This window comes from Drosophila persimilis, unplaced genomic scaffold (assembly GCF_003286085.1).
Source record: "Drosophila persimilis strain 14011-0111.01,24,50 unplaced genomic scaffold, DperRS2 tig00000652-arrow-arrow-pilon, whole genome shotgun sequence".
Classification (NCBI taxonomy): domain Eukaryota; kingdom Metazoa; phylum Arthropoda; class Insecta; order Diptera; family Drosophilidae; genus Drosophila; species Drosophila persimilis.
In genome coordinates, this window is record NW_020825329.1 from 1,248,957 (window position 1) to 1,276,503 (window position 27,547).

General features: G+C 42.0%; 1 protein-coding gene across 2 annotated transcripts in view; it reads right to left on the reverse strand.

Moving 5' to 3' along the window:
- Positions 1-866: 866 nt before the first annotated feature.
- LOC6602005 (zinc finger protein 2) overlaps positions 867-27,547 on the reverse strand; it is a 39,020-nt gene continuing 12,339 nt past the window's right edge. The window contains exons 2-10 of one of the 2 annotated variants that reach the window (XM_026991013.1): positions 27,220-27,262; positions 18,991-20,661; positions 16,420-16,601; positions 14,693-16,279; positions 7,897-9,324; positions 7,159-7,832; positions 6,863-7,003; positions 3,891-6,800; positions 867-1,651 (exon numbers count right to left, since the gene is read on the reverse strand). In XM_026991013.1, the coding sequence (XP_026846814.1) occupies positions 1,004-1,651; positions 3,891-6,800; positions 6,863-7,003; positions 7,159-7,832; positions 7,897-9,324; positions 14,693-16,279; positions 16,420-16,601; positions 18,991-20,630 (9,210 nt within the window). In that variant the 5' untranslated portion in view covers positions 20,631-20,661; positions 27,220-27,262 and the 3' untranslated portion in view covers positions 867-1,003. Of the gene's footprint in view, positions 1,652-3,222; positions 3,275-3,890; positions 6,801-6,862; positions 7,004-7,158; positions 7,833-7,896; positions 9,325-14,692; positions 16,280-16,419; positions 16,602-18,990; positions 20,662-27,219; positions 27,263-27,547 lie in introns of those variants that run through there. The other variant, XM_026991014.1, reaches the window with a different exon arrangement.

Here is a 27,547-nt window from a genome sequence, read left to right on the forward strand (position 1 = left end):
ATTTTTGTCTATTATTTAAATACATAATGCTAATTAAGCTACCAATCAAGTTTCTGTATCAACTATAGTATCCGCAATAGTAGCACCAAAGGCTCAAACGGCATACATATCAAAAGGTATATTTTTAGATATACATACATATATGTAGGTAAATCTTCAAAACATTGGCATAGTAAGAGATAGAGAAAAAGAGATGGAGAGAGGGATCGGCGTTGGTCCCATTAGTCGAGATTAAGGGAGAAATGGAGATAAATTGGTAGTACCATGTACTACGGTACATACTAACAATACACTTTTAGTGTTTTGATTACTGAAGTTGTCACATACTTCCTCATTACAATTTGTAAATACCTTCTTGCCTAAGATACCTAAGACTTCTTTTAAATTAGTTTAAAAGATATGTAATAAAACTGAATGTATCCTAATCCTACCTGTATGTAAATTTATAGTATAGTTGTAAAATTTGCGAGGCGTTAAAATTGTATTCCTATTTATAAGTTCGGTATATTACGATAATAGTGCTTTTTTAAAACAACATAGTTTTAGTCTTTGACAATGCCAATACATCTGCGTATTATATTTATACAGTGCATTGCACTATTAGAAGACAGTTTCAAATGTATCGATTTCTTCTACACAAAACTCAACAGCACATTGTTGTTGGTTGTTTTTTTTTGGTGTTCTCCACGATAGAACGCTCTCCAAAATTATTCATCACTTGTTGCTTATTTTCCCAAATACTCGTATAGAATTTTATATCGCTGTCTTATTCCTTTAAAACAGACTATATGTTTATCGAGTCCCCTAGTTCTCGTACTATTCTGAACAATTAAATTTAAGATCTATTTTATAAAAATTTAAATTTCAAAGCATTTGCGGCGAACAAATATTAGCAATTAAAAACAGATTGAAGTAAATTATTTCATATTAAAAACCATTATACAAATAAAATAATAATTTTGCCACGTTTATAGGTAAGGGTGTGGCTACTGGTTCAGATAGGTTAGATTAGTAAGAGTAGAGTTTCTATTATGTCGTCGTAACCCTTACCGGTGATATGATTTCGATTGAATAACTGATGCATGAGATCCTGATTGCCACCGACATTTTTCACATCCTTATTTCCAACGTCGGCAGCCGAATGACGCTTATGCCCTTTGTCCTCGCAAGTAGTAGCGTCAAACTTAAGCAGACAGTTCTCTTCTGGGAGAACATCTGTGTCTGGGCCAGCACTCGGCGTATGCGTATGCAGTTGTGTAGATATGTTAGCAGAATTAGAAACAACGTGCTGTAATAGAAAAGCCTTTGACAGGCTGTAGAAGCGCTTTTCTCTGTCGGAATCGTTATCATCACTACCGCTGCCATTGCTGTTAGCGTATAGCTCGGTGGTTTGTTCAAGAAGCTCCTTCATTTTGCATATATGCTCTACGCTAAAAGCGTGCTTTTGCATGTTGACCTGTGTGACTTGGCAAAGCTGACAGTCCTGCAGATCCATATCGTGGTCCTGAGCGACAGAAACGCACTTCACTTTCAGCTCATTGCCAACCTCTTTGCCGCTAGAGCCGTCGTAGCTGTTGTCATCCGAAATATGCGAGTAATGCCGCTGATTTCGAGATTTTTTGTCTTTGGCACGTGAATTTTGAAACCAAACCTGTAAAATCAATGTAAAATTAGGAGTTTAAGTATAGGCAAGTTTTTTATTATTCATTTTCGAAATGGGGTAAGGCTGATATCGCCATTTATCTAGATGAATGCATCTGTGAATATTCTCGTAATTCTTTTGCCGATATGGTACATCAGGAAAGTGTGTGTTTTGGTTCTTGTAAACTGTAGATCAGAGTCAACACAGAGTCTCATCCGACCATCTTTCTTTCGAATGGATTTTCAGAATTTGAAACAATTAATTCAGAAAAAATCCGAAAGTTCTCATATAAGCTTGAATGATTTCCAGGTAAATACAGTTGAATTGGCATTTAAACTTGATGATACTTTAATTACCCGTATAAGTATTGATTTGAGTTTAAGTATTACATATCATATACTGTTTGATATATTGGTCAGGATTACGAGCCGCGTCTATATATTTTATATGAGTATATATGTAAGTGTTCGTCTATCTATTTTCAAGCAAACTGGTCCGTCGGTCTTGAAGCTGTCTGACTGAAACCAGCACAGTATCAACAAAAACGAGGGGGAACGTTGTGAGTTGCTGCTGCGACCGCAACTCTACATTTATAACCGATTCTTAGTCAGTATGGCTCTTCGCCGGAAAATGGCACGTACATTGAGCGACAAAAAGTGTGTGCTAGAGAGACAGAAAATTAGTCTGAAGGTGTCGTCGGGCGCTGCGTAGCGACCGAAATTGATGTGTTACTTTTGGCTTTAATAATAATCCGATCTGAACTCTTTGATTGGGCGTTTTTAATTTTCCCGTGCCTTCAAAATTCTGGATGCCATAGATAATAGTGTAATAGTGAGATTTAACAGAAGTGTTGATAACAAAACTTGGTTGCTCTAGTCTCTGAGATCTAGGCGCTCAATTTTAGCGATAGGCAAAGCCGACCATGAAACGAGTGTGTTAGAGAGAGAGAGAGACAGAGCGAGAAGAAATGAAATTGTTTTCTTCATTCTGGCTATAATATTAATATGATGTGGCTCAGTCTTCTGCCGTCTAAAAGATATAGTCATTCTCTACGATTCCGCGTTTTTTGTTTTCTCGTATCTTTGAAATTGTGGATGCCACAGATTTCTGCTCTTTGTGGGTGCGAAAGTGGACGGTGCGAAGTTTTGACATATTACAGAAGTCTGGAAACAAAATGTCGTTGCTCTTATAGTCTCTGAGCACTAGGCACTTATAGGGACGGGTAAAAAAATATCACTGATACAGGAACGCTCTACCGCTGAGAGCACCCAACATCTGTGAAACTAACAACCTTATGAAATAGGTTCTTACACTTTTATATATAGGGATCGTAATTACCGTTTCTGATATATTTTTGTCTGCTTTTTTTTTTAAAGCTATCTTACTGAAACTTGAACGGACCTACATATATTTATTTCATTACTGGCTAATAGCGGCAAAGTGTTATCACGTTTATGTAATTACCTTTATCGCCTTTTCTTCGAGCCAAGCTCGACCAATTCGATGTTCGAAAGATGCCTTAATTAATACATTATTGCATGATGTCCCTCGTACGCGTTTCATATATTTGTTTTTATTTTACAGGATACTCTTTCGGGATTACATCTCACGTTTTCGTTTTGTGTCTTTTCACTAAATAATCAAATGAAACAAATTAAAACATACAAAAATAAATAAAACAAATAACTGGATACCAAACAAATTTTTAAAAACAGAAAAATAAGGCGCTCAGACGTATATTTTGAATTTCATATACAAAAAGAAAGAAATGACAGCTTTGGGGACGAGCGTTTTACCTTTTACCATTGTTCAAATATCCTAATTGAAAGTGAAAAATATCATGTTTATGCGGTCAATCACTCAATCCTCTGTTATCTACTTGTTTTCGAATGATTTAATATTTTTTATTAGCTCTGTCCATCCTGATGAAAATAAATTTACTCGGAGCCGCTTCTCTGTCGAGACGAAAACAAGTCGATAAAGAAACAATTTGAGTGATCGAGTTTCAATGGTAAACATAATCTTTAGTGCCATGATCTAAGCTTTCCTGATTTTAGTCGACCAGAAGAGTGCTTACAAAATAGATAATCTACTTCGTTGGTTACTGTTACAGCCACAATGGTTCACAATTATCGTATTTAATTAAAGTAAATGTCCCAAAAAAGATGTTGATTTCATTAAGAAACCATTTGCATTCAAATGCATATGCTTTTTAAAAAATTATGTTTAAATTATGATCCTAGCTTACCTGTACTACACGTTTCTTGAGGTTTACTTTCTTTGATATCTCTTCAAGCATTTTTCGGCTTGGATTCGACTCGGATTGATAGCATTCGTACAAAAAATTCAATTGCTCTGGAAGTATTGTCGTGCGTAGGCGCTTGTTCTGCTTCGATGGGGCATTGACCGGAGACACTGATGTTACATTTTCCACTTCATGGACCTTGAGCGTTGAGGAAACTTTGACTTCATCTTTCTGGCTAGCAGTGTCGTCATCGTTAAAAGTAAGAGTCTGTGAGTTGTTTTCAATCATGGTAGCATCCAAAAAGTCCTCAAGGTTTTGAAAGAACTGTGACTTCTCTTTGTCGTTTTTTTTTAGTGACCTGCCAAATAAAGATTTTTCATCCTCAGTGATCGACATTGAAGTGAGTGTCACTGCCGGCTGCTCTCTTATTTCAATTGATTGCGTCTCGCATGTCTCAACTCTAGCTGAATTAAACTGAGGTGATTCAGATGAACTCGAGTTGACGTTAATACTGTTGTTATTCAGCCTTTCCTGTTCCTTCTTGTCGACGTTGGAGTCCGGATGATTCTGTAATTGGTCTGGCAATTGCTGCCCCTCTTCTGGTTCGCCGATAACGTTCATGGTTTCATCCGCCGTCGCGTTCGGCAACTGCGACGACGGTTGGTACCCTTGACCATCAGGCATCGTTTGGGGCGAGGCAACTAACTGAAAAAACTTTTTTGACTCATTAAGCTGATAGTACTGCAAGAGGAACTCAATCGTAGGCTTCTTGCTTGAGCTGAAAGTTTGCTGAAGCGGCTTTGTGTTCAAGGATATTGCTTCACTTTTGCGATAATATTGTAATAAAAAGTCGTAGTTGCTGACTTTCTTCAGCTCGCTCTGTTGATAGAAATTAGTTAAGAACTCCAACTCAAAATCCGTTTCATTTCCTTGCTGATGCTGCTGCTGTTGCTGCATCAGGAACTGCTGTTTCAGCTCGGAGTTCGTCTCATGCTGCAAAAAGTATTGATATAGAAATTCATATTTCTTCTGGGGGGTCTCCATTTCCCCCACAGACGTTAAATCATCTGCGTTGGAAGAGCTATCCGAATATTTCCGCTTTTTTGTTGGAGGCTGTTGATGCTGCTGCTGTTGAGCCGCTGCATGTTGCAGACTCTGCAATATGCTACCGAAAGGACCATAGCTGGCATCTGGATTGGAGTGTTGACCGGCGGCGGCCAAGAGTGCTGCTGGATTCATCAAATGCATCATTTGATGTTCACGCAATAACTCCAGGTGGCTAAACTGCAGTTCACATTTATCGCAGTCAAACTTCGATGCGCTTCGATTCGGCTGGTCCAAACTGTTGCTACGTTCCCGCTGTGGAGGCGTTGGAGTCGTGGATGGGCTGAAGTCAGTGAGTGAAGACGACTTGCTAAATATATGCTGTGGCGAGGGCGAAGCGCCAAATGGCTGGGACGCCGCGTGTCCGGATGATGTTACGATAGACACAGGGGCTGAAATAGTCTGTGCAACCAGAGGACCAGGAGGACAGATGCCAGCGTGATGTATATCCATTGAAGAGTTCGAGTCTTCCGAACTAAGATTTTGGGCAATTTGCGCAGCAGCAATTTGAGCTTTGGCTGACTTTTTGTTGTTCTCCTCCTTGAAACAGTGATTCTTCTGGTGACGTATTAGCTCGTAATAGCGCTGGAACACTAGACTGCACTTCTTGCAAGCGTAGTTAATGTTTTGCTTCTTGGTCTCTTCGTTCTCGAAGAGTGAATTATTTGGTTGATTTTCGTAGATTTTGCGTTGCTTTTGTCTGGCATTCTGAAACCACACTACTATGACACGGGGTGACAAGAGCAGCAGTTTACTTAAATACTCTAGATCACTGTCCTTTGGATATGAATTGTTCTCAAAGAACTCCTGCAAGACCTTAATTTGATAGTCCGTGAAACGTGTTCTATTTGCTCGTTTACCTCCTGACGTCGACGATGAATTCGAGGAGCTGGAAGAATTACTCTCAAACTGGTTGCATGATGTTGCCGAGCTTGAGACAGGGGCCGAGGCTTTGTCGAATGTTTTGCCTGCTATTTGCAGTTTTTTGGGTGGACCCATGTTGCTCCCCATGCTTTCAAGCTGATGGCTCAGCAAGTCATTCATGCTTCCATATAAATTGCTAGCAGCAACACTGTTTGGAGTTGGTGGCCGCGACATAACATCAGAACTTCCGCTCTCTGATTTAGTTTCGAAGCTATTTGTTTGTGTATGCTGTTGCAGTTGCTGTTGCTGTTGGTTTTGACAGTGAACTGTCAGCGACGAGCCTGCTAATAACGATTGGTCGTGTAGGGTATCAGGATCTTGATGCTGGTTGGACTGTTCTGGAGGATCACCTTGTTGCTGCTGTTGATGCTTTAAAAAATGAAACCCTTGCTGCTGCTGGGGCTGCTGCTGTTGTTGTTGCTTCCTGAGGAATGCAAATTCACTGGACACAATCGACTCGTCCTGCGGCTCCGATTTTATTTGCACTTCCACGGGAAACGGCAGGCCTTGTTCTTTGCCCCCTTGCTGTCCAAAACACAAATTGTTGCTTAAGTAATCAGATATGTTGCCACTCGAGTTGGTTGACGCTGGACGGGAAGCGGGGCCAGAGACAGGAGCAACCAAAACTGCGGGTGCCAACACCGTGGCAGTTGTGTTCTCCTTAGAGTTTCCCGATGGAGCGGATGAAACCGCAGTTGGTGTAGATATGGTTGCGGGCGTCGCGGAACTGACAATATCATTTAAGGGCGTTACCTTGGTCTGACCTGTGCGCTCGTACTCCTCCAAGTTTAGGGTAGTTGACGGTGGGTTATTAAAGTTGTAGGGTGAATCCTTGTTTCGTTGTCGTTCTTTAAACAGCGTGTTTCGGAACCAGTGCTTAACCACCTGGAAAGTTAAAGTCACAAGTTAAAGTAACAACAGATCTAATCGAAGCCATTATCCCATACCTTCATTGGCAAATTCGCCTTTTGTGACATCTCCATAATGCTCTCCTCGCTGGGCGAGTTATTTATGTCGAAATGTGCACGCAATATTTTCAACTGATCGTCCGTGATGCGCGTGCGAGCTCGCTTTTGGTTGTTGTTCATCTAATGGAAAATGGATAAGGATTATAACCCAGTAACCAATACTCCCATCTAGCGATTCATTATTTATATTTAATTTATCTGTTCTTAATGTCTCTGATAATGTCAGAGAAACCCTAAATTCGTCTTTTGCTGTATGTAAGCTAAACCCCACTTACCTGAGAGTTACTATTGATACTGTGCTGTGCCGTGGGATTGTTCGCGTTGGTAGATTCTCCCGTATAGTTACTTGCTCCGCTCACAATCTGCATGTCCGTTGTTTGGGAAGCTGGTGCTGATAAGGAAGAGGGGGTCATGCCGTTATTTTGGGCAGCGGCTGTTGAAGCTGCATTGCCGGTGGCAGTATTTCCCCCAAATATCAGTGGTGGGGCCAGATTCATAAAGTTAAGAGACATCAAATGATGGAATTGCATTAGGTTGAGCATATCCACCGGGTTAATGGGCATTCCCGAAGATGCAGCAACTGCACTAAATTGCTGCTGCATATGCTGCAGATTTTGGAGATTCTGTAGGCCCTGCAAGGATTGCTGATTAATGCCAGCGACTCCGAAAGCTCCTAGCTGAGTTTGCGGTGCCACTACCTGCAGCTGTTGAGAAAAGTCGGCAGCGGACAACGATAAAGGATCTGCCGACAGGACATTTGCATCTGGGTGACACTGCTGCTGCTTGAGCAACGCAGCCGTCAGTGTGGCCAAGTGCTGTTGCTGCTGCTGAGTTTGGTTTGTATCAAGAGCGTGCGGGCTGGGCGACAGTTGCGCCGCCTCCTTAGTATATTGCAACTCTGATCGCAGCGGTGATAGTGAACGTCTTGAGGTGTTATTCGACTTGGGCCCTGAAAGCATAACTCTCGATGAGGCTCGACATTTACTAGTTAGCATTTGTTAATGCTGTCTTACCTGCGTCACTGCCAATCGGGGGTTCTCGTTCGCCCGATGGCAATTTTTCTATCTCGCCGTAGTTTGGTGTCGGCGGTCGGGGACTATTGGTCATTGCACTGCCAGCCGCAGCTCCAGCTGCCTCATTGGAGTGCGTCTGTTCCATGTGCTTCTGCAGGGCCTGTGTGCTACGAAAGTTCCGCTGACATAAAGAACACTTGGTAGCATCGCGCATTGTATGATAGAGCATATGTGTGGTAAGTTTCTCCTGTGTTTTGAATGCCAGTGAGCACTGCTTGCAACGATATTTGTAGACGTGGCGCTCTGAGATAACCAAACTCATGTGCGAGTCTTTGAAGTGGCTGATCATTGACGGGAGTGAGCTGAAGCTCATAGAGCAGGGACGGCTGATGTGACTTGTCGCGAGGCAAATGTACTCTCCATTTTGCTCTGGAAAGTGTTGCGTCTGCTGTGCATGCTGTAACAGCTGTTCCTCGTGCTTGAAGCTCGCCTCACACTGCTGGCAAGAGAGTCCTTGCAATCCTGCTGAGCTTGCGGTGGAACTGGCTGCTGCAACAACGGGGAAGCTCGACACACAGTCTTCGGTAATTACACTCCCTATGGTTATCGCACAGTCCTCCGCATTGGAATTGCAATTGGATGCTGTACTCGTAGTTGCGGTTACGGATGGTGAATCAGTTCCGGGTGAACTCCAGGCCTTACTATCGACCAGTTGCAATAGCCTAGCTAGGCCATCTTTGGTGACGCTGTGCACGCTCGTCAAATGGGTCTCAAGCAATGACTTCTCTCGGAAGCCATTTTCTAGACATAGGGGACACTGCACACCCGATGGTTTTGTAGCCTTCGCGTCTGACATCTCCGCATCTAGATTAGCTGTTGGTTTTCTTTCCTCTATACCCGTCATTGGACCGTCCTCCTCTTCGAGACGCTCACGCTTAATATCTATAGGGCAGTCGCTAATGCAAGGACCGATTTCCGTATCTGCTTCTCTAGGCATGTTGATGGCACTACAGCGTTGTTGGACCGCTGCTATGGCTGCGGCTGCAACCGCAGTTTGGAAGGCTTGCAGAGCCGCCGTGTTTGTTGGTATACTCATGAAGTCGTCACTCTCTGCCCCCGGGTGCACGGTTTCAATGTGGCTGGCCATGTCCTTCTTCGATTGCACAAAGTACTCGCACAAATTGCACTTGAAAACTGTGGTGGGTATGCTGTTTGAAGCACTCAAACTAAAATCATTCATGCTTGGAGACGCGATGCGACCTACACTCTTGCCACAAGATGTCGAGCAACTAGAGGTCGACTTTGGAGATAATATATTGCCATCTGCAGCGGCGGAGGATCCCGCTGTTGCTGCGGCAAAGCCGACCTCCGACGATCCACCAACTGGTGTGTTTGTTGCCATATTGAAGCCAGCTTCAAAAATGATATCTGAAATAAAGATCCAATCGTAAAATAAGAACGTTAACCGTAATGGTAATGATAAAACAAGTCCTTCTGAATTATTTGATTAACTTTAAATAGCCTTTTACTTCAAAATGTACATATACAGCCTCCGCTCCGCTACAGGCTCCGCTTTTCACACTCACAAAAGTTTTCCGATTTACTTTTGAATACATAAATTGGGGCTCCCGTTTTCACATTCCGCAAGACTTATTCGTTTTCAAAACGAAAACATTTTCGTTGACGAAATGAAAAGTAAACTGCTTTTTATACAACGAAACGAGCCTTAATTACAAAAGGAAAAAAATAGATGACTTATTGATGCATTAACATAAACTTGACACCTATATAAGGGCAATTAAACTTTTGCTTTCTTTATAAATTATTTTATTTTAACCCAACCTCAAATTTACTCGGAAAAAATTGGCCAGGGCAACAACAATTTTCGTTTTGGTGCAAACAGCAAAAATATACATATGAAAACTGGAGAACCTTAAAACGAAAACGAAACGTTTTGGCTGAAAACGTAATCCGCAAAAGTAAATGAAAAACGGAGCCTGACTGATAAAAACATACTGGACTGCTATCTATATACATATGTATTTCCACTATGTGCTTTTTCTCTGACAGACTAGTTTGAATAAAAACAGAAAGATGATGGACATGGAGCTCAATAACGATTAACCCTTTCCCTTTATTATGTACTCGTGTATACTTACTACATACATTTGCATGCGTATACAACTTATTACACTTTCGTCGGCCAGCGGAGGAGTTGGAGTACCAGAGTACCATGATCATATTGGCCTCAGCTGCTGCTTGAGTTAATTGCTATCCACGAAGCGTGGTGTTGTGAAGAGGAATCTGGAAATCTGGGATTCCGTCTCAAATTCCATTAACAATTTTAAAGCAATTTCCATACAGTCTGATTGCATCAAATTAAAAACCGAAATCAAGACAATGCGGTAGCAGGGTCGGTCCACATTGGCGAAGGAAGCAACGAACGAACGAAAACGAAACGAAGGGGAATGAATAAATCTAACCAAATCGAACATGTTCACGTACTTCGTCTGTTTCAACATTTCGAGTTCTTAGTCACTTAACATATATAAATATGTACCTATGCATATATATATATAAACATACATACATATGTACGTACATCCAAGTTAGGCAATAATCATGCGCAGCTGTTACCGTGGCCACTCCTGGCAACATACCCAACAATAAACGAGGGGAACGTTGTGAGTTGCTGCGGACACCGCAACTCTACAGTTATACCCGATACTAAGTCAGTATGGCTTTCCTCCGGCAGACGCCGCTAATATTCAACGACACTACAAAGAGTGCGTGCGAGAGAGACAGAAAATCAGTCTGAGCGTGACGTCACGCGCTGCGTAGCCACTGCAAATTGATTTGTTTCCTTTGGCTACAAAAATTATCTGATCTGATCCAGATTCAGCAATCTGATAGATATGGTCGTTATCTATGATTCTGCGTTTTTAGTTTTCTCAAATCTGCAATATTGTGGATGCAACAGATTTTCGTCCTTTGTGTGGGCGGAAGGGGGTGGGGCGAAATTTTGAGATAAAGGCTTTATAGTGAGATCTAACAGAAGTGCGGATACCAAATTTGGTTACTCTAGCTTTAATAGTCTCTGAGATTTGTGAATATCCCCAGATTTGCATTCTTTGCGGGGGCGGAAGGGGGTGTGGCGAAATTTTGAAACAAACTCGTCTCGGTCCGATATATTAGGAGTGTGGATACCAAATTTGGTTGCTCTAGCTTTAATAGTCTCTGAGATCTAGGCGCTAATGTTTTACTCTAAGCAAAGCCGCCTATGTTACGTGTGTGTTAGAGAGAGACAGGGCGAGAAAAAATGAAATTGTTTTCTTGATGCTGGCTATAATAATAATACGATCCAATTCAGATTCCGCAGTCTAAAAGATATCGTCATTCTCTACGTTTTTTGTTTTCTCGTATCGTCGAAATTGTGGATGCCACAGATTTTCGCCCTTTGTGGGGGCGGAAGTGGGCGGGGCAAAGTTTTGAAATATTTTTGTAGCAGTGACATATCACAGAAGTCTGGATCCAAAACATCGTTGCTCTAGCTCTTATAGTCTTTGAGCATTAGGCGCTGAAGGGGACGGACAGACGGACGGACGGACGGACGGACGGACAGACGGACAGACAGACATGGCTCAATCGACTCGGCTATTGATGCTGATCAAGAATATATATACTTTATGGGGTCGGAAACGATTCCTTCTGGACGTTACACACATCCATTTTCACCACAAATCTAATATACCCCAATACTCATTTTGAGTATCGGGTATAATAAGTCAGAGGCTTCGGCATGGAATACTCTACAGCCGATAGGGTAATAATGGAATAATTTAAAGCCAGACATCACAAGATATTGTCATTAGCAGATAAATTAATAGCTCAATATCGGATCGGCAGTGAATATATCAATGCATGAATGTAACTTGCACGTACTTATGTATATATGTATACTACATGTATACACATCCTTAGATTTAATTAAACGTTTATTTAAAATGCATAATATATATGTATATGTATATAAACATATAATTTAATATGCAAGACGCCCTGAAAGAGTATATAATAAGAGGAGTTCTGGGATGCAGCAGTTCCGAGCAGCCCTGCCCTTCCCTTCCTCACTCATGACTTAAGATGGGATGGGTATCATTATATAGCGCTTTATTGGCAGCACAATCAAAATTACACACACATTTACATACCTACGCGATGTATGATTGTGTGCGAAAAACAATAACAGTTAGGGGAAATGTTAGAAAAGCGACGAAATTCGCTTTTTAGTGACCAAACCATTCCAAGTGTTATTTTTTTTATACCCGATACGCAAAATGAGTATGGTAAAAGTGGATGTGTGTAACGTCCAGAAGGAATCGTTTCCGACCCCATAAAGTATATATATTCTTGATCAGCATCAATAGTCGAGTCGATTGAGCCATGTCTGTCTGTCCGTCTGTCCGTCTGTCCGTCCGTCCGTCTGTCCGTCCCCTTCAGCGCCTAGTGCTCAAAGACTATCAGAGCTGGACCAACGATGTTTTGGATCCAAACTTCTGTGATATGTCACTGCTACAAGAATAGTTCAAAACTTTGCCCCGCCCACTTCCGCCCCCACAAAGGACGAAAATCCGTGGCATCCACATTTTTAAAGATACGATAAAACCAAAAACGCAGAATCGTAGAGGATGACCATATCTTCTAGAGCGTAAAATCTCAACCAGATCGTATAATTATTATAGCCAGAATCAAGAAAACAATTTCATTCTTTCTCGCTCTGTCTCTCTCTAACACACAGGTTTCATGGTCGGTTTTGCCAATTGCAAAATATGAGTTCAAGGATCTCAGAACCTATAAGAACCAGAGCAACTAAATTTGGTATCCACACTCCCAAGATATCGGACCGAGATGAGTTTGTTTCAAAATTACGCCACACCCCCTTCCGCCCCCGCAAAGGACGAAAATCTGGGGATATTCACAAATCTCAGAGACTATTAACGCTAGAGTAACCAAATTTGGTAGCCGCGCTCCTGTTAGATCTCACTATCAAACGTATATCTCAAAATTTCGCCCCACCCCCTTCCGCACACACAAAAGACGAAAATCTGTTGCATCCACAATATTGCAGATTCGAAAAAACTAAAAACGCACAATCATAGATAATGACCATATCTATCAGATGGCTGAAGCTGAACGAGATCAGATCATTTTTATAGCCAAAAGGAACAAATCAATTTGCACTGGCTAGGCAGCGCCCGACGTCACGCTCAGACGGACTTTCTGTCTCTCTCGCACGCACTCTTTGTCGTGTCGTTTAATATTAGTGGCGTCTGCCGGAGGAGAGCCATACTGACTTAGTATCGGGTATAACTGTAGAGTTGCGGTGTACGCAGCAACTCACAACGTTCCCCCTCGTTTTTATATTTCATATGTTTTAAAATGACAACGGATGACGGAATGCATGTACAAATGACATACGATAATTAAACAACCGTAATATAGCGATCGAATGCTTACTGTTGTCTTCCATAATCGTTTGAGATAGTATGTTAAAATGGTCAAACTTTGTCTTTTTTTTGCATAGATATTGTATAAAGCGTATCTGGCTCATTTGAGGTTTATAAAGAGTCACAAAGCTTTAGCGTAAGCGAAGGCGCAGTCTGAGGCAGACGAAAGACTTAGGACAGGGACAGGGATCCATAGCAGTCGCATCCTGAAGTACAAGGCCAGATTTTCGAATCCGCAGGCACAAACACAAAGCCTCTTTGGTCGAAAAGGAGCAGGCAAGGCAAGAAGAGGGAGACAACGAAAGCCTCATTGTCTACGTTAGCAAGCATTTCAATTTTGCATATAAACCTCCGACACCCTACATTGGTTCGGAGCGGCATGTGCAATTATCAACATCTGAGGAGGAGTGGGTGAGTAGAGGGCGCGCGCATTGGCAGGCTCAGATTGGTGTGTGGAGTGCATTGGAGTGGTGCGGCGACTGTTTGTTGTGTCTCTGCGTGGCCTGTTCTCACTGTTCTGTTCTCTGTGGTTAGGTGCCATGCCTGCGGTTCGGCCCCGCACGACGCCGCACATCTGATATGGGATCTCACACTGTGGAGTGGATATGTATGTTTGCCTTTTTGGATTGTGGGCATCCGCGCACCAGAGGAGTCTGAGTCGGAGTTGGAGCCTGAATCTGAGGTTGAGGTTGAGGTTGAAACTGGCGTGGAGCAAAGTGTGCACGTCACTAATTGCAAATTCGATGGATACACATAATCGTTTTTGCATTCTTAAGTAATTTGTAATAATTTCCTTAAGGGTCAGCGTCAGCGTATAAATCTCAGAGCGCATATAAATCGCAATGGAGCGAGCGAGGGCGAATGCGAAGGCGATGGCAGAGAAGAAGATGAAGGGTACGCAGTGAAGAATTTACGTAAACGCGACGACGATACCGAACGTGAGGATGGACGAAGCAAAAGACGAAGACGATAATAATCGAAGAGTGAAGCAAAAGAAATTGAACTAAAATCAGCGCTTAATGATGAGTTACGAACGAACGAAAGAACCTCTACTACTACAATGCAATATCGTTATGTACGAGTATACTCGGAATACTCGTAGTTGTGCGTTGTAGTTGTAGTTTTGTTCATATATAGTACATATATTCTATATAATTTCATATATTGCCTATACAAAATATAAATCTATTGCATTTCTCTTATGGCACCCACATACTATACTGCTCTCATACTCGTAATAAAACTGGGACTTTCAGAACTGATATTCGATAAAATTGATTATTACATACCTTCGCTACCACGGATCCGTTCAGTCACTTTGTATACCTCATTTAATCCGGGCATCTCCTGGTTTTCACTACGACGCTGTAGACAAATGAATTGCTCGACTTGCAAGTGTCTTATGCCCTTCACATGCTGAACCATTTCATACAGATTTTTGGCGGCAAAGCTGCACAGCTGGCAAATGAGAACCTTTTCGATCGTTGCAATCGATTGTTGATCATCGTCCGGACAAGGACATTGAGCATCGTCTGCTGCCGTGCAAGGCGACTCCTTGTGCATACGACTCTGCTGCGTAATGTATAACAAATGCTGGAAAATCATACGCATCGTGTCATGTCGCATTTGCTGAGTGTGCATGGAAAGCTTCTGTATGGAATTGGTGTGAAAGTCGCAACAGTTGCAAGTTAGTTGCACCACATTGGCAGTGAGCTGAGGCTGATACTGGAGTTTATACTCATTACGGGCTCCGCCCTCCCTGATGTGATTTATAAAGTTTAGTTTCTGCAAATGCTTGTCCGTCTTACTGTGCAGTTGGAAGTTGGCCTTTAGGTTCGTCTTGTAGTTGCAGAGCCGGCATATGTAGTTGTTGTTGTGTATGACCATTATATCGGCGGATGCGCTTGAGGATTGTCGGGATCGATCTACCAACAGATGCTGGTTAAGATCGTCCAAATTGTTTGTGCTGAAGGAGTCGCAGATTAGGCAACTGTAGAGCGCCGTGGGCCACATATCAGGCTTCGCCAGTGGATGAGCATCGCTCCCCGATTCGCCGGATGCTTCATTTGAATGGCCAATTCCCATTGGCATCCCCAAACCCATTCCCATTCCATGGCCAAGTTTCATGGGCTTTGGGGAAAATGAAAACTGATCCGTTGCACTTACTGGCGAGGATGATGTGGGCGACATTTTGGTATTAGATGACTGCTGCTGCTGCTGCTGCTGCTGTTGGTGCAGAAGTTGAATCATGAGCGCCTGGTTGTAGGCCAGATCAGCCAATGCCACCTCCGGCATGAAGCTACTAGCACTGGAGCCTGAAGTACTGCCACTAGCGCCTTGCTGTTGCTGTTGTAAGAAATTTAGCGCCTGAATGTGCTTTATATTGTTTTGTAGCACAGCCATGTTATGCGTATGCTTCTCACTGGTCATGTGAATTCGCAGATTGCGAGCAACGGAAGTCTCGTAGCTGCAGATGTCGCACCGAAACGAGGGCTTCGGTTTGATGCTGGCTACTACTACCCCCGTGCCACCAGACGTTGGCGGTACACCCATAGCGGCATTGCTCCCAACGCTGCTAGAGACGACAGCGGTGCTCCCGCTCCCGCTCGAGCCCAGTTGGGCCACAGTTGGTTGGCCGGCACCTTGTGGCGATGGGCTGGACAGCAACAATTTCCCACTTGCAGCTGCTGCCGCCGCAGCGGCAACCATATTTTGTGAGCTATTTAGCTCCTGCATGTTGTTCAAGTGTTTGTCAGACTGCATATGTATGGAAAGGTTACCTTTTGTGGTCGTGGAGTAGTTGCATATCTCGCATCTGTATGGCTTATAGCCGCATGAGTACGACTCGCCACGGGCCAGCCGCGGATGCTGTTGTCCTATGGCAGAAAAGAAAGTAGAACAGAACAGACACAAAAATTATAGGTAAATGTCTACTATAAAACTGTTTATAGGTTAGGGAGGTTGCTTTGCTTTGTGCATACATATGTATATCTGTCTGTTAACAAAGTACTCGTACCTGCTAGGCAATAGCCACAGGCGCTTTCCCCATCAGGATGCTTTTCACGCATATGGATCTCCAGCGTCTCCTGATATTTGTAGTGCCAATTGCATTGGGGACATTTAAGAGTCTTGCATGAGTTGCGGGTTGACATCTGGACGCCGCTATTGAGTCGAGCCGAGTTCAGCAGCATTTCGCAGCTGTAGTTAATGGAAGAAACGAAATACAATAATAATAAGAGCGGGGTCCAACAACGGCATATGTAGAATGTACATGCATACATACATATATGTACATATGCATATACATACATACATAGTTGTATTTATGCACGAGCTTGTGTCTACTGATATAAATGTTAACAAAGAGGATCACTTTAAAACCATAATTTGCATCCTCCCCTTAGTATTTGGATAAACTATTTTTATTATCATAATTATTTAATTTGGATTCGAGCCGCCGCGATGACTGCACATCGTGAATGTGGTGCGGAACATCGTATCCGTATCCACATTCAATAGCGTGGTGGTGCTCCCGGCACCCCACACCCCACACCGCACAAAGTGTTGACGAAATTTTAATGATACCGAGCCGGGAGCTGAGCTGAGCCGCGACCCAGTCGCCACCACTAAATTGTGACAATTGAAGACCCGGACAGGGACAGAGCCATTTATTAAGTGAAATCAGCGCAATTGGTTTAATTCGTTGTTGGTTAAGCCACCGCCGCCATATCATACATACATACGAGCATCTCATTCCACCCTTGTGGAATGACTCTCATCAGACCAAAGCCTACAGATCATCAAATCTGAACAAAGATTTCTCAACAATCAGTTAATTTAAATAGTATACTGGCTCTTCATGCAGTGGATTCCATGCATACGAGCATGCGAATGGGTGCGGAGGGAGTTGAGATGTACATATATATTTACATATGTACATATATACATACATAAGTACAATGGGGAGCATGCTCAAATCTGGCCACCTACAAATTAACGATTGCTGTAGTACAGCAAGCTGTAAACAATAATATAGGTGAATATGTACATACATATCCCTTCCCTATATCATGAAATGTTTTTAGATGTCATAAAAATAACAAAATAACAAAAGCATTATGTACATATGAGTGTATGCAACCAATCGAGGGAATCCTCAAAACGGAGTATATGTAAATACAAGATACAGTTAAATGGGATGGGATCCGGGAGGTGAAATGGAACACCCCCATTCGAGTGTGATGTAATCAGTGGTGGGAATCAACCAACCAGAGATGGCCAGATCCAAATCCCAAGGTTCATTTGCGTTTAAATGAACAACCCGCAACGGACCTCAGGGCATACAACATCCTGCCTCCCTGCCGTAACGTAACTGCTGCTTCTGGGCCTAATGAGTTATTGTGTGGCAATGCCAGCAACTTTCCCCCAGTCAAAGTTCAAACAGTGTCAATAATTACGCATATTACAGCAGCAAGGAAAACACGTACTGCTAACCCCTTCTGACCAAAAGATCTTGCAGACATGCAACCCTTACACTAATGTTTAAATGAATCGCTCGCGGCGTGCTCTAATTGTCCTGCTGGCTGCCTGTTTGACCTCTTCTCCCTGGTAACCCCACACACATGTTGCTCCAATTTATGATTTTTATACCCGATACTCAAAATGATATTGGGGTATATTAGATTTGTGGTAAAAGTGGATGTGTGTAACGTCCAGAAGAAATCGTTTGCGACCACATAAAGTAGATATATTTTTGATCAGCCTCAATAGCAGAGTCGATTGAGCCCTGTCTGTCTGTCCGTCTGTCCGTCCCTATCAGCCCTTAGTGCTCAAAGACTATAAGAGCTAGAGCAACGACATTTTATATCCGGACTTCTGTGATATGTCATTGCCCCCACTTCCGACCCCACAAAGGGCGAAAATCTGTGGCATCCACATTTTTAAAGATACGATAAAACCAAAAACGCAGAATCGTAGAGGATGACCATATCTTCTAGAGCGTAAAATCTCAACCAGATCGTATAATTATTATAGCCAGAATCAAGAAAACAATTTCATTCTTTCTCGCTCTGTCTCTCTCTAACACACAGGTTTCATGGTCGGTTTTGCCAATTGCAAAATATGAGTTCAAGGATCTCAGAACCCATAAGAGCCAGAGCAACCAAATTAGGTATACACACTCCTGTGATATCGGACCTTGACCGTTTGGTCTCAAAATTTCGCCCTTCCGCCCCCACAAAGAACAAAAATCTGTTGCATCCACAATATTGCAGATTCGAGAGAACTAAAAACGCACAATCATAGATAATGACCATATCTATCAGATTGTTGAATCTGGATCAGATTGGATCATTTTTATAGCCAAAAGGAACAAATCAATTTGCAGTGGCTATGCAGCTCCCGACGTCACGCTCAGACTGATTTTCTGTCTCTCTCGCACATATTCTTTGTCGTTCAATGTTAGCACCGTCTGGCCGAGGAGTATCGGGTATAAATGTAGAGTTGCGGCCGTAGCAGCAACTAACCACGTTCCCTCTCGTTTTGATTCAGTTTGGGGCTATTGCTATGAGATTTCTGCTTGACTTACCGGGCACAGTCTATTCCTTGGGGTCGGCCATTGATGTGTTCGGAGCACGCGCCGATTGTAAAGCTGGAAGCCGTACCAGACGCATTTCCTACGCTGGTCACCGATGAGGAGCTGGGGGATATTGCCAGACCCCCACTACTGCTGTTAGGAGAGCGATGTGGCTGAGGCTGCGACAAAGGCATGGCCTGAGATTGAGATTGAGCCAGACCAAGGTGCTGGTGCAATGGAGGCGGTGATTTAGACCGTTGTTGGATATCAATGAGCTCACAAGTTTTGCAATCGACCCCTTTGAAGTCGGGATGCTCGGAACATAAGCTGGGGAACAACGAACTCTGTTGCTGCTGCTGCTGCTGCAGCTGCTGTTGAAGAAACTCCGTGAGAAGCTTGACCCTATTGGCATTTGGTTCGTTGGCGGCCAGCGCTGCCAAGGAGGCATGGAAGGAACTGACTTGGGGAGGGAATATGCTAACAGCCGCAGCCACCTGTTGCAGTTGCAAGAAATCGGCGCCTGCTACATCCGACTCGTTTGGTTGAGGTGAGGTGCAAACAGAGGCAGACGCTGCTGCTGGACTCTTAGCATCATCCAGGGATCCAGACGATTGCGGCTCTATTCCTTGTCTACATTTGGTTGACTTATTGTTACTTATATTATCAGTACTAGGTAATGGGACCTCTCCCTCTGCCTCAACCATGGTTGCTGATGCGAATGCGGATGCAGGTGAACTCGATGAGGATACTTTCGATAGATTATTAGTCTTAGCAGTTGCTGAGTTTAAGGAACCAAATTTCACAACTACTGATTTCGCTGCTACTTTAGTCGATGATAATGCGAGATTGGCACTAGGTGCTGCCATTCTATTTCTATTAGCATAGTCCTGATCCCGATCTTGATCCTGACACCGATTCTGATCATGCTCTGAGTCTTGTTCTTTTTCTTGCGCTAATCCTTTCTCCTGACCCCGATCTTCTTCGTCCTCATAATTATCATGTTCGAGCTCTGGCTCAGAAGACAGTGGAGTACAAATTTCATCAGGAGCCAGTATAAGCTTCTCGACAGCACAAGTGGCATTTATGTCCAGGGGCTGCAGGAAGGATATCTGCGGTTTCTCATCCATATTACGCTGAATAATGGCACTGGAGTATTCGCGATTCAGTAGCTGCTGCTCGAGCTCTTCCAGGTTGAGTCTGTGCTCTGTGTTCGCATGCAGGCTAAATGACTTCACGTTGCCAAAGGATAGTTTGCATATAAAGCACATTAAAATTGGTTTTTGAATCTTAAGTGCTCTATTCGGATCCTGGCAAGTTGTATTTGCATCTTGCGCGGACACAACGCGGAAGGAATGGATCTTTGGACTCGATTTATAACCAAATCCTCCTGCAGAACCAGAACCAGCACCAGCGTCAGCATCAGCTTGATCCTGGTCTTCTTCCTGTTCCTGTTGTTGTTGTTCTTCCTGCTTTTCCGGTCTTCGGTCTTTAGTCTTCGGTGGTCGTTTCACTAGTGTCGATGTTGAGGCATCTGAACTTTGGACAGAGACAGATCCACATCCATTGGCATTATCAGCATCGATAATATATGCGCTGCCATCGATATTGTAAACTATTTTGCCTTTGAAAGTTTCCACATCAGAACTGGACATTGGAGAGCCGTCGTCATTAGCATTATTGAAACTGCAAAAAAAAAAAAAAAGTGCATTCTAAGTTATTTGTAATAGGAACAGGACAATCAAAAATAATTATAGTATGTTTAAAATATGGTTTTCTGTGCAAAATCAGTAAAACTTCTGAACATCATGAACATCTGACTGAACTTCATTCCGTCCACACAGCAGTCCTTTCATCATTCAATCCTCCTCTTTAATTAAATTTTTATCAATATAATGACCGGAACTTTCCTTTCGAAGCTCTCACATTACCAAAGAAGAGACAGGCCCACACAAAGCCCTAGACACGTCTCAGACTGACTCAGGCATGGGGCAGGACAGGTCGAACGTCAACTCATGTTGGTGTTGGTGGCAACATCCAGTGAGGACCGAGTTCAAAATTAACCTGTTCAAATTACAATTGATCACATCTACTATCAACTACTACTATCAGAGCTACAGATATAACAATTTTTGTTGCTGCTTAAAGAAAAAATAGATTCAATAGAGGCACATAAACGTTTGATATTATATGTACATACTCGTACATGTATAGTGTATTCTGTAAATACTCGTACTCTTACATTAGTATCGTGGCACAACAAGCCATCATATTATCTATGTAAATCCGTACGTAATTTACACTTTCTTACTTGACTTACTTGATCACTGGTTTGGTGTGGTCACAAATAGAAGGAAGGGTTCACTGCCTTATGGTTGTACACAAAACAAAGGAAGTCAAGGTTTTCCTTCTTCCCCATTCCCCTTCCCCGCTCCCCATTAACATCAACCATCCAACAACCATCCCTATCCCTTCCCTTCCCTTCCAATCCCATCCTATCCCCACACATCCCATCCCTCTCCCCGCTGTCTGCTTGCGCGTGCCTTGTTGTTGTACGTCTTTATTTCTTTGGAGTCGTCGTTATCTGTTCTTCATATTCCTCAACTGGTTTGACTCAGTCGTCTTTGTAGTCTTTTGCTTATGCTTATGTAGCCAGTACCCAGTACACCCACACACAAATTCCGTGATATATCAGCCACCACCATCGAGTGGCATGCGGTGCGGTGCGATGTGGTTTGGCTTTAGCTTTAGTTCAGTCCTCGACTTTGGATTTAGTTGAGGGGGCAGCAAGCAAGTCGGGGGTGGAGGAGGGGGATTTGGCGGGCCAGGGGCAGCCGACTTGGTATGCAAACAACTCTTGAGGCCCAGCACTCAAAAACCAGGACCAGGTTCATGTTCAGGTCGATCTGCGCTGCGAGTCTTCCCATTACACCTTTAGTCTTCTTAATAATTTTTTGTTCTTTTTTGTCGGCAATGCGTTGCCAGCGCCTGAAACTTACTTATTTTTACCATTCCATTGTCGTCTCATATTAAAGGCAGGAGCAGTAGTCCGAGTTTTTGTCCAACTCCCTTTGTTTATACCCTTGAAAAAGTTGTTTCGATTTTTCCTAGTTTCTTGCAACGAGAAGGAAGCATTTCCGATTCCATAAAGTACATATGGATACTCGTACATATTTATATTTATATGTATATTTCTGACTGTTCATATTCAAAATCAAACTCAAGTCCGTCTGTTCGATCGTCTGTCCCGCTATACATATGTACATACTATAGGTATGAATGTAAACATGTTTTAAAATGTAGTTTAGTAGTGTATTGTGTTTCGATAAGGATCCAAGGACACAGAAGTCTTTTTTTACCTCGTCGACCATAGTGTAGAAAGCTTTCCTACAAAACCGAATCGGTGTGGAAATCTTGACATTTCTACGCAGTCTAATGTTGAACTACAAATTTATGCATATACCAAACTCTGGTACGCTTATTAAAGTGATCCAAGAGCAGACATCATTTTTGTTTTTCTGCTTCCATTGATGCACTCTGTGACTATTTGCTCGTCAATGCATGAAATTATTACAAATTACATTCTTAACGAGTGGTATATATATTTATTAGCATATGTACATCATTACATGTTTATACATACATACAAAGCAAATACCTAGTAGAGCCATTGCCATTGCGTCTAACATAGTGCTCTGTGAGCCTAAAGTTGTAAGCAAAAGCTGTAGTATAGAAAAGCTGCCGTAGCTGCTGATCAAGAATATATATATCATTGTACACGAGAATACAAACAGTACTTTATGGGTTCTGAGATGCTTTTATGACTTATAAAAGCCTTTCCTTCAGTTGTCAAATGAACAAGGGCCTTGCATGACATGACCTTTAGCAGCAGAGAAATGTCAATATTTTTGCATTTTGGTAACCTCACCTCTACACTTTGTTACGTTAAAATTCCTGATTTTTCATCCCCCGGTCACCGGTAACTCTTTTCCTATCGCATCTGTTGATTCTCTGTGGGCGAGTGCGAGTGTGTAAGCGTGTGTCGTGTCCCCTTTTCTGTACATACATACATACATATATATGTACATATGCAAATTACAGCCGCTTTGAATGCACTTGCATGCAGAAACGATTTATTGACCTTAGTAATGCGAATGCAACAATAGCTGATACACATACGAATACACACATAATTACACAGAACCACACAGAAACACATGCGAAACAGCACGCATAATAATATTTAAGTTGTCATCAGAGCTAGAGTTGTCATTAAATAGCTATAAAGTAGTTGGGAGAAACGTATTTTGAGATAATTGTCTAGTCGAGAGTCGACAGTCGAGTTGAGTCAAGTAATTACCCGTTTTACATTGTTTGTGTTCTCTTTTACCCTCTGGTTGTTGTCATCGCCTGTTATTCTCTTTGTTGTTGGTGGGGGCTCTTTCACTGCCTCTGCTCTTCCTTCCCCCTCAGCTAGTCAATTCAAGTCCCTTTAATTTGTTCACCAGTTATGCTGTCCGCTGTCTGATTAGCATCAAACTGGTACAAATATAATCTCACAAACAGAAATCATGTCAAAAGTAGTTTACTAAAGATATCGACGATTCCATCATAGTATCCATATTAATTTCACATACACATGGCACCCACATATAATATATATTAACGTTTTTCCTTTCATGTGGATGAACATATGCGCCAAATGAATGAAAAGTAATAAGACTCAAAACCGAATATACATACTTATGTAAGACTCAAAATAATAGTTTTAGTACCCTTACTCAAAGGGGTACGTCTTTTGGTGCTGTGCTCAGTGCCAGTACACAGTATTTGGTAGGGGCCAGTAAGGTAAAGACAACAAGTAATATATACAAAGGTCTTGTGTATTGGTTCGGGGTTTTTTTTACTAAGAAATCGTCTTTTGTTCTCGGAGATTCAACATAAAAAGTTGCGAATATAAAACAAAAGTGTCACTTGCCGAGGGTCTGGAGGTACCAGACGAGGTCCAGGTTTAGCTTGCATTGTTTTTCCTTTTGTCGCTGGCTTGGCTTGGCTTGTGTTGATTCCTTTTTTTAGGAATATGTATTCATGTATGTATGTACATACATATGTATGTATATGCCCATTTGATTTTTTACCGTGGCTTCCACAAAAGCTCCACAATCATTCATTTCGGTAAGATCAATGGATCGATACGATATACCTGGGGAGGCAGAGAATTGCGACAAAAAGGAAACCAGGAGGCGAAAGCCAAATGGTATGAGTTCTCGGGATCGGGACGGGACGGGATAGGATGGGACGAGACGGGATCTCGAAGCCTCCGTTGATGAACTCTTTTCAAAATTCTCGAAAGGAGTTGCACAAAAAGAACAATAAATTTCATTTCTTTTAAGCCTTTTCAGCCTTCATTAAAATTTTCGCGGATTGTTTTCATCGCATGAATATGTTAATGAATGATTGTAAGCACACATGCGCACATACATGAATATATATGTATGTACATACTTGCATATGTACAAATATATGCATTGTCACCGCATGGGGCAAGGACAAGGGCAAGGGCAACCAAAATGTCTAAAAGTTCGCTACTGACTACAGAGTGTGACACATCACAATGAGCCTCTGAACCTGAGCCCATTGTTGGAGCTCTGGGTCTTCTGAAAAAAGCCGAGACACCCACCATCAGCAACAACAGAAAGTTCGAGGCATATAGGCATATACATACATAGATCTCATTTCATGAAAGTTTGAATTCAGAATTTCTTTCGATAGTGTTACAAATGAGAAAATAAATTCAGATATGTATATGTATCTATGCGCGTATTCGGTTTTTTATTTAATTACTATTGTATCGCTTATGTATACAATTATATCTATCACTACCACAGCGATTCTAAAAGGGGAATATATATTTTTCAATTACCGCAGTTTGGTTGCGTAGTTTGCTTCTGAACACCGTACCCCTGAGGACGGAGATTGGTGAATTGCATATTTCGAAGAAAAGCACTGCTTTAAAAAGTGACAACGACATCGGAATGGGCTAGATCTAAAGCCACCACCATCGACATCAAGACAGCAATTCATCATTTTAGGCAGTTAAATTGTCCGTTAGGTTAAACCCAGAAAATGGGAACGAAAATAAATGAAACTAGACTAAGACAGGCTGAGGCGATGTCAGAATCTTTGGCGCTGATGCCGATTCAGAATCACCCTCTTTTTGCAATCAATAGCCAAAACACAGACAGAGAATGCGACACAGACAGAAAAACACCTTTCTAACATTCATCATGCTGCTGAATAAGAATCGAGTGGAGACAATGTCCAGAGGCTTCATTCAGTATGCATACCCTAGTCTCAGTCGTCAGTCTTAGTGTACATATCCTTGTATAGTGTATACGAGTGTACCAATGTAACAAACATGGCAACTTAAGCCCTGATACCTTCCCTGTGTAAGGGAATACAATGAGAGCTGTGCAGAGGAAGGCGCAGCACAATTTGAATCCATAAATTCATAAGCAAGAGCTGCACACAATGAACATGAGCACGAGGATGAGGACGAGGATCTGGATGTGGCTGGGGATGTGGATATGGATGCGGAGGACCAGTAAAATAGAAGGCCAAGAAGGAGTAAAAAAGCAATAATAAAACGAATTAATGCACTGTAAATATATATGGACACAATATCAAAGAGGACAAAAACAAAGATGAAGAAGAAAAAGAAAAAATGTATTGTGTTTTATTGAAAGAATTGTTTTCTTTGCCTTCTTTTCTCAGAACAGAACAGTGTTCTGTATGTAGGCTCAAACACAATGCGGATCATGTGAGTCGAGACTGGAATCGGAATCGGAATGGGGATTGTGTGTGATTGTGATTGGAATGGGACAGTGAGTAAAAGCTGGACGGAGGCAGTTAAGCTGCTAAATCGAGATGACAGTGTCTGACTGAACATTGGGAGAAGACACAACATACTCGTAGTTGGGTATAAATATATGTATATACATACATATGTACATATCAGGAGCAGACGCATACGCACTAACAGACGCGATAACAGTCAAAAAAACAACAACGGACGGCGGTTATTGTAGTTCGAAAACAACGAGGAAATACGGAAACGACTACAATAGGGAGTTCTTAAGGGGCATGACAGAATGCAAACTCAGAGAGTACCCAGACTTATTCCCATACTTACATGTATGAATTAGAGAGTGTGTGTTTGTGTATGTTTTTATTTTTCTTAGAAATATAGTTTTTATAATAGTACTACGTAATGTCCTTGCTAATACTAAAAAAATCTATCATCCTTACCTAATAGAAATATATTGCACATAAGAGTATGTTCGACAAAAGTACAGACGAACATCACATACCTCTAGATATTCTGCTGAAATATGTACATATGTATGTATTCTAGACTCACAATGTATAATAATTCAATATAATGTTTCAATACACAGCTACCAACGAAGGGTAACGTTGTAAACCAAGCAAAGGGCGCGGGTTTTTTTTTGTACCCGGCCCTCTGTCAGTTATAATTTATGTAATTTATACAATATATTTTATATGTAAGTCGTTTGGTATCGCTGTTCTATAAAAAGGAACAAATTGATTTTTTGGAAAAAAAGAATTAATAAAAATCGGTCGAACAGTTTTGGAGATTTTTATACACATAATAGATTTGATCTGTTTTCATTTTTCTTTACCTTTCTTTTTATTAGTATTGGCGTATATTTGATTTGTGGTAAAAGTGGATGTGTGTAACTTCCAGAAGGAATCGTTTCCGACCTCATAAAGTATATATATTCTTGATCAGCATCAATAGCCGAGTCGATTGAGCCCTGTCCGTCCGTCCGTCTGTCCGTCCGTCCGTCCGTCTGTCCGTCCCTATTAGCGTCTAGTGCTCAAAGACTATAAGAGCTAGAGCAACGATGTTTTGGATCCAGACTTCTGTGATATGTGACTGCTACAAGAATATTTCAAAACTTCGCCCCGCCCACTTTCGCCCCACAAAGGACGAAAATCTGTGACCTGCAAAAATATCTCAAAGGCAATATGTCGCAATATATGAATGTAATTGAGAGGTGACAGAGACCGCCAATTCATTCCTTGTAATAGTTATCCGATTTCGATACGTTAGCGGATTAAAAGAGAATATCAATGTTTAAAAAGTGTGTCGTATCTAAAACAGTCTTATATTGTATTTCTATGTATTATCTCTGCAGTAGATTAATGTCTGTAACTTACCAATTCAATTAGTTGGTAACTGCATTTTTAGCCCTGCATTGCTCTGAAAGGAAAAAAGAATTGCTGAATTAGTATTAGAATAAATGTAAACATGTTTCTTGTGTTCGAAATATTTCTTGATAATTTTTTGAAACTCCGATTCTTAAAAAAAAAGGCTAAAGCTACGCGAAGTGTACAGGTAACGGGTATATACATATGTACATATATGTACTAAAGCATATAAATATTTCATAAACGAGGGGGAACGTTGTGAGTTGCTGCGGACACCGCAACTCTACAGTTATACCCGATACTAAGTCAGTATGGCTCTCCTCCGGCAGACGCCGCT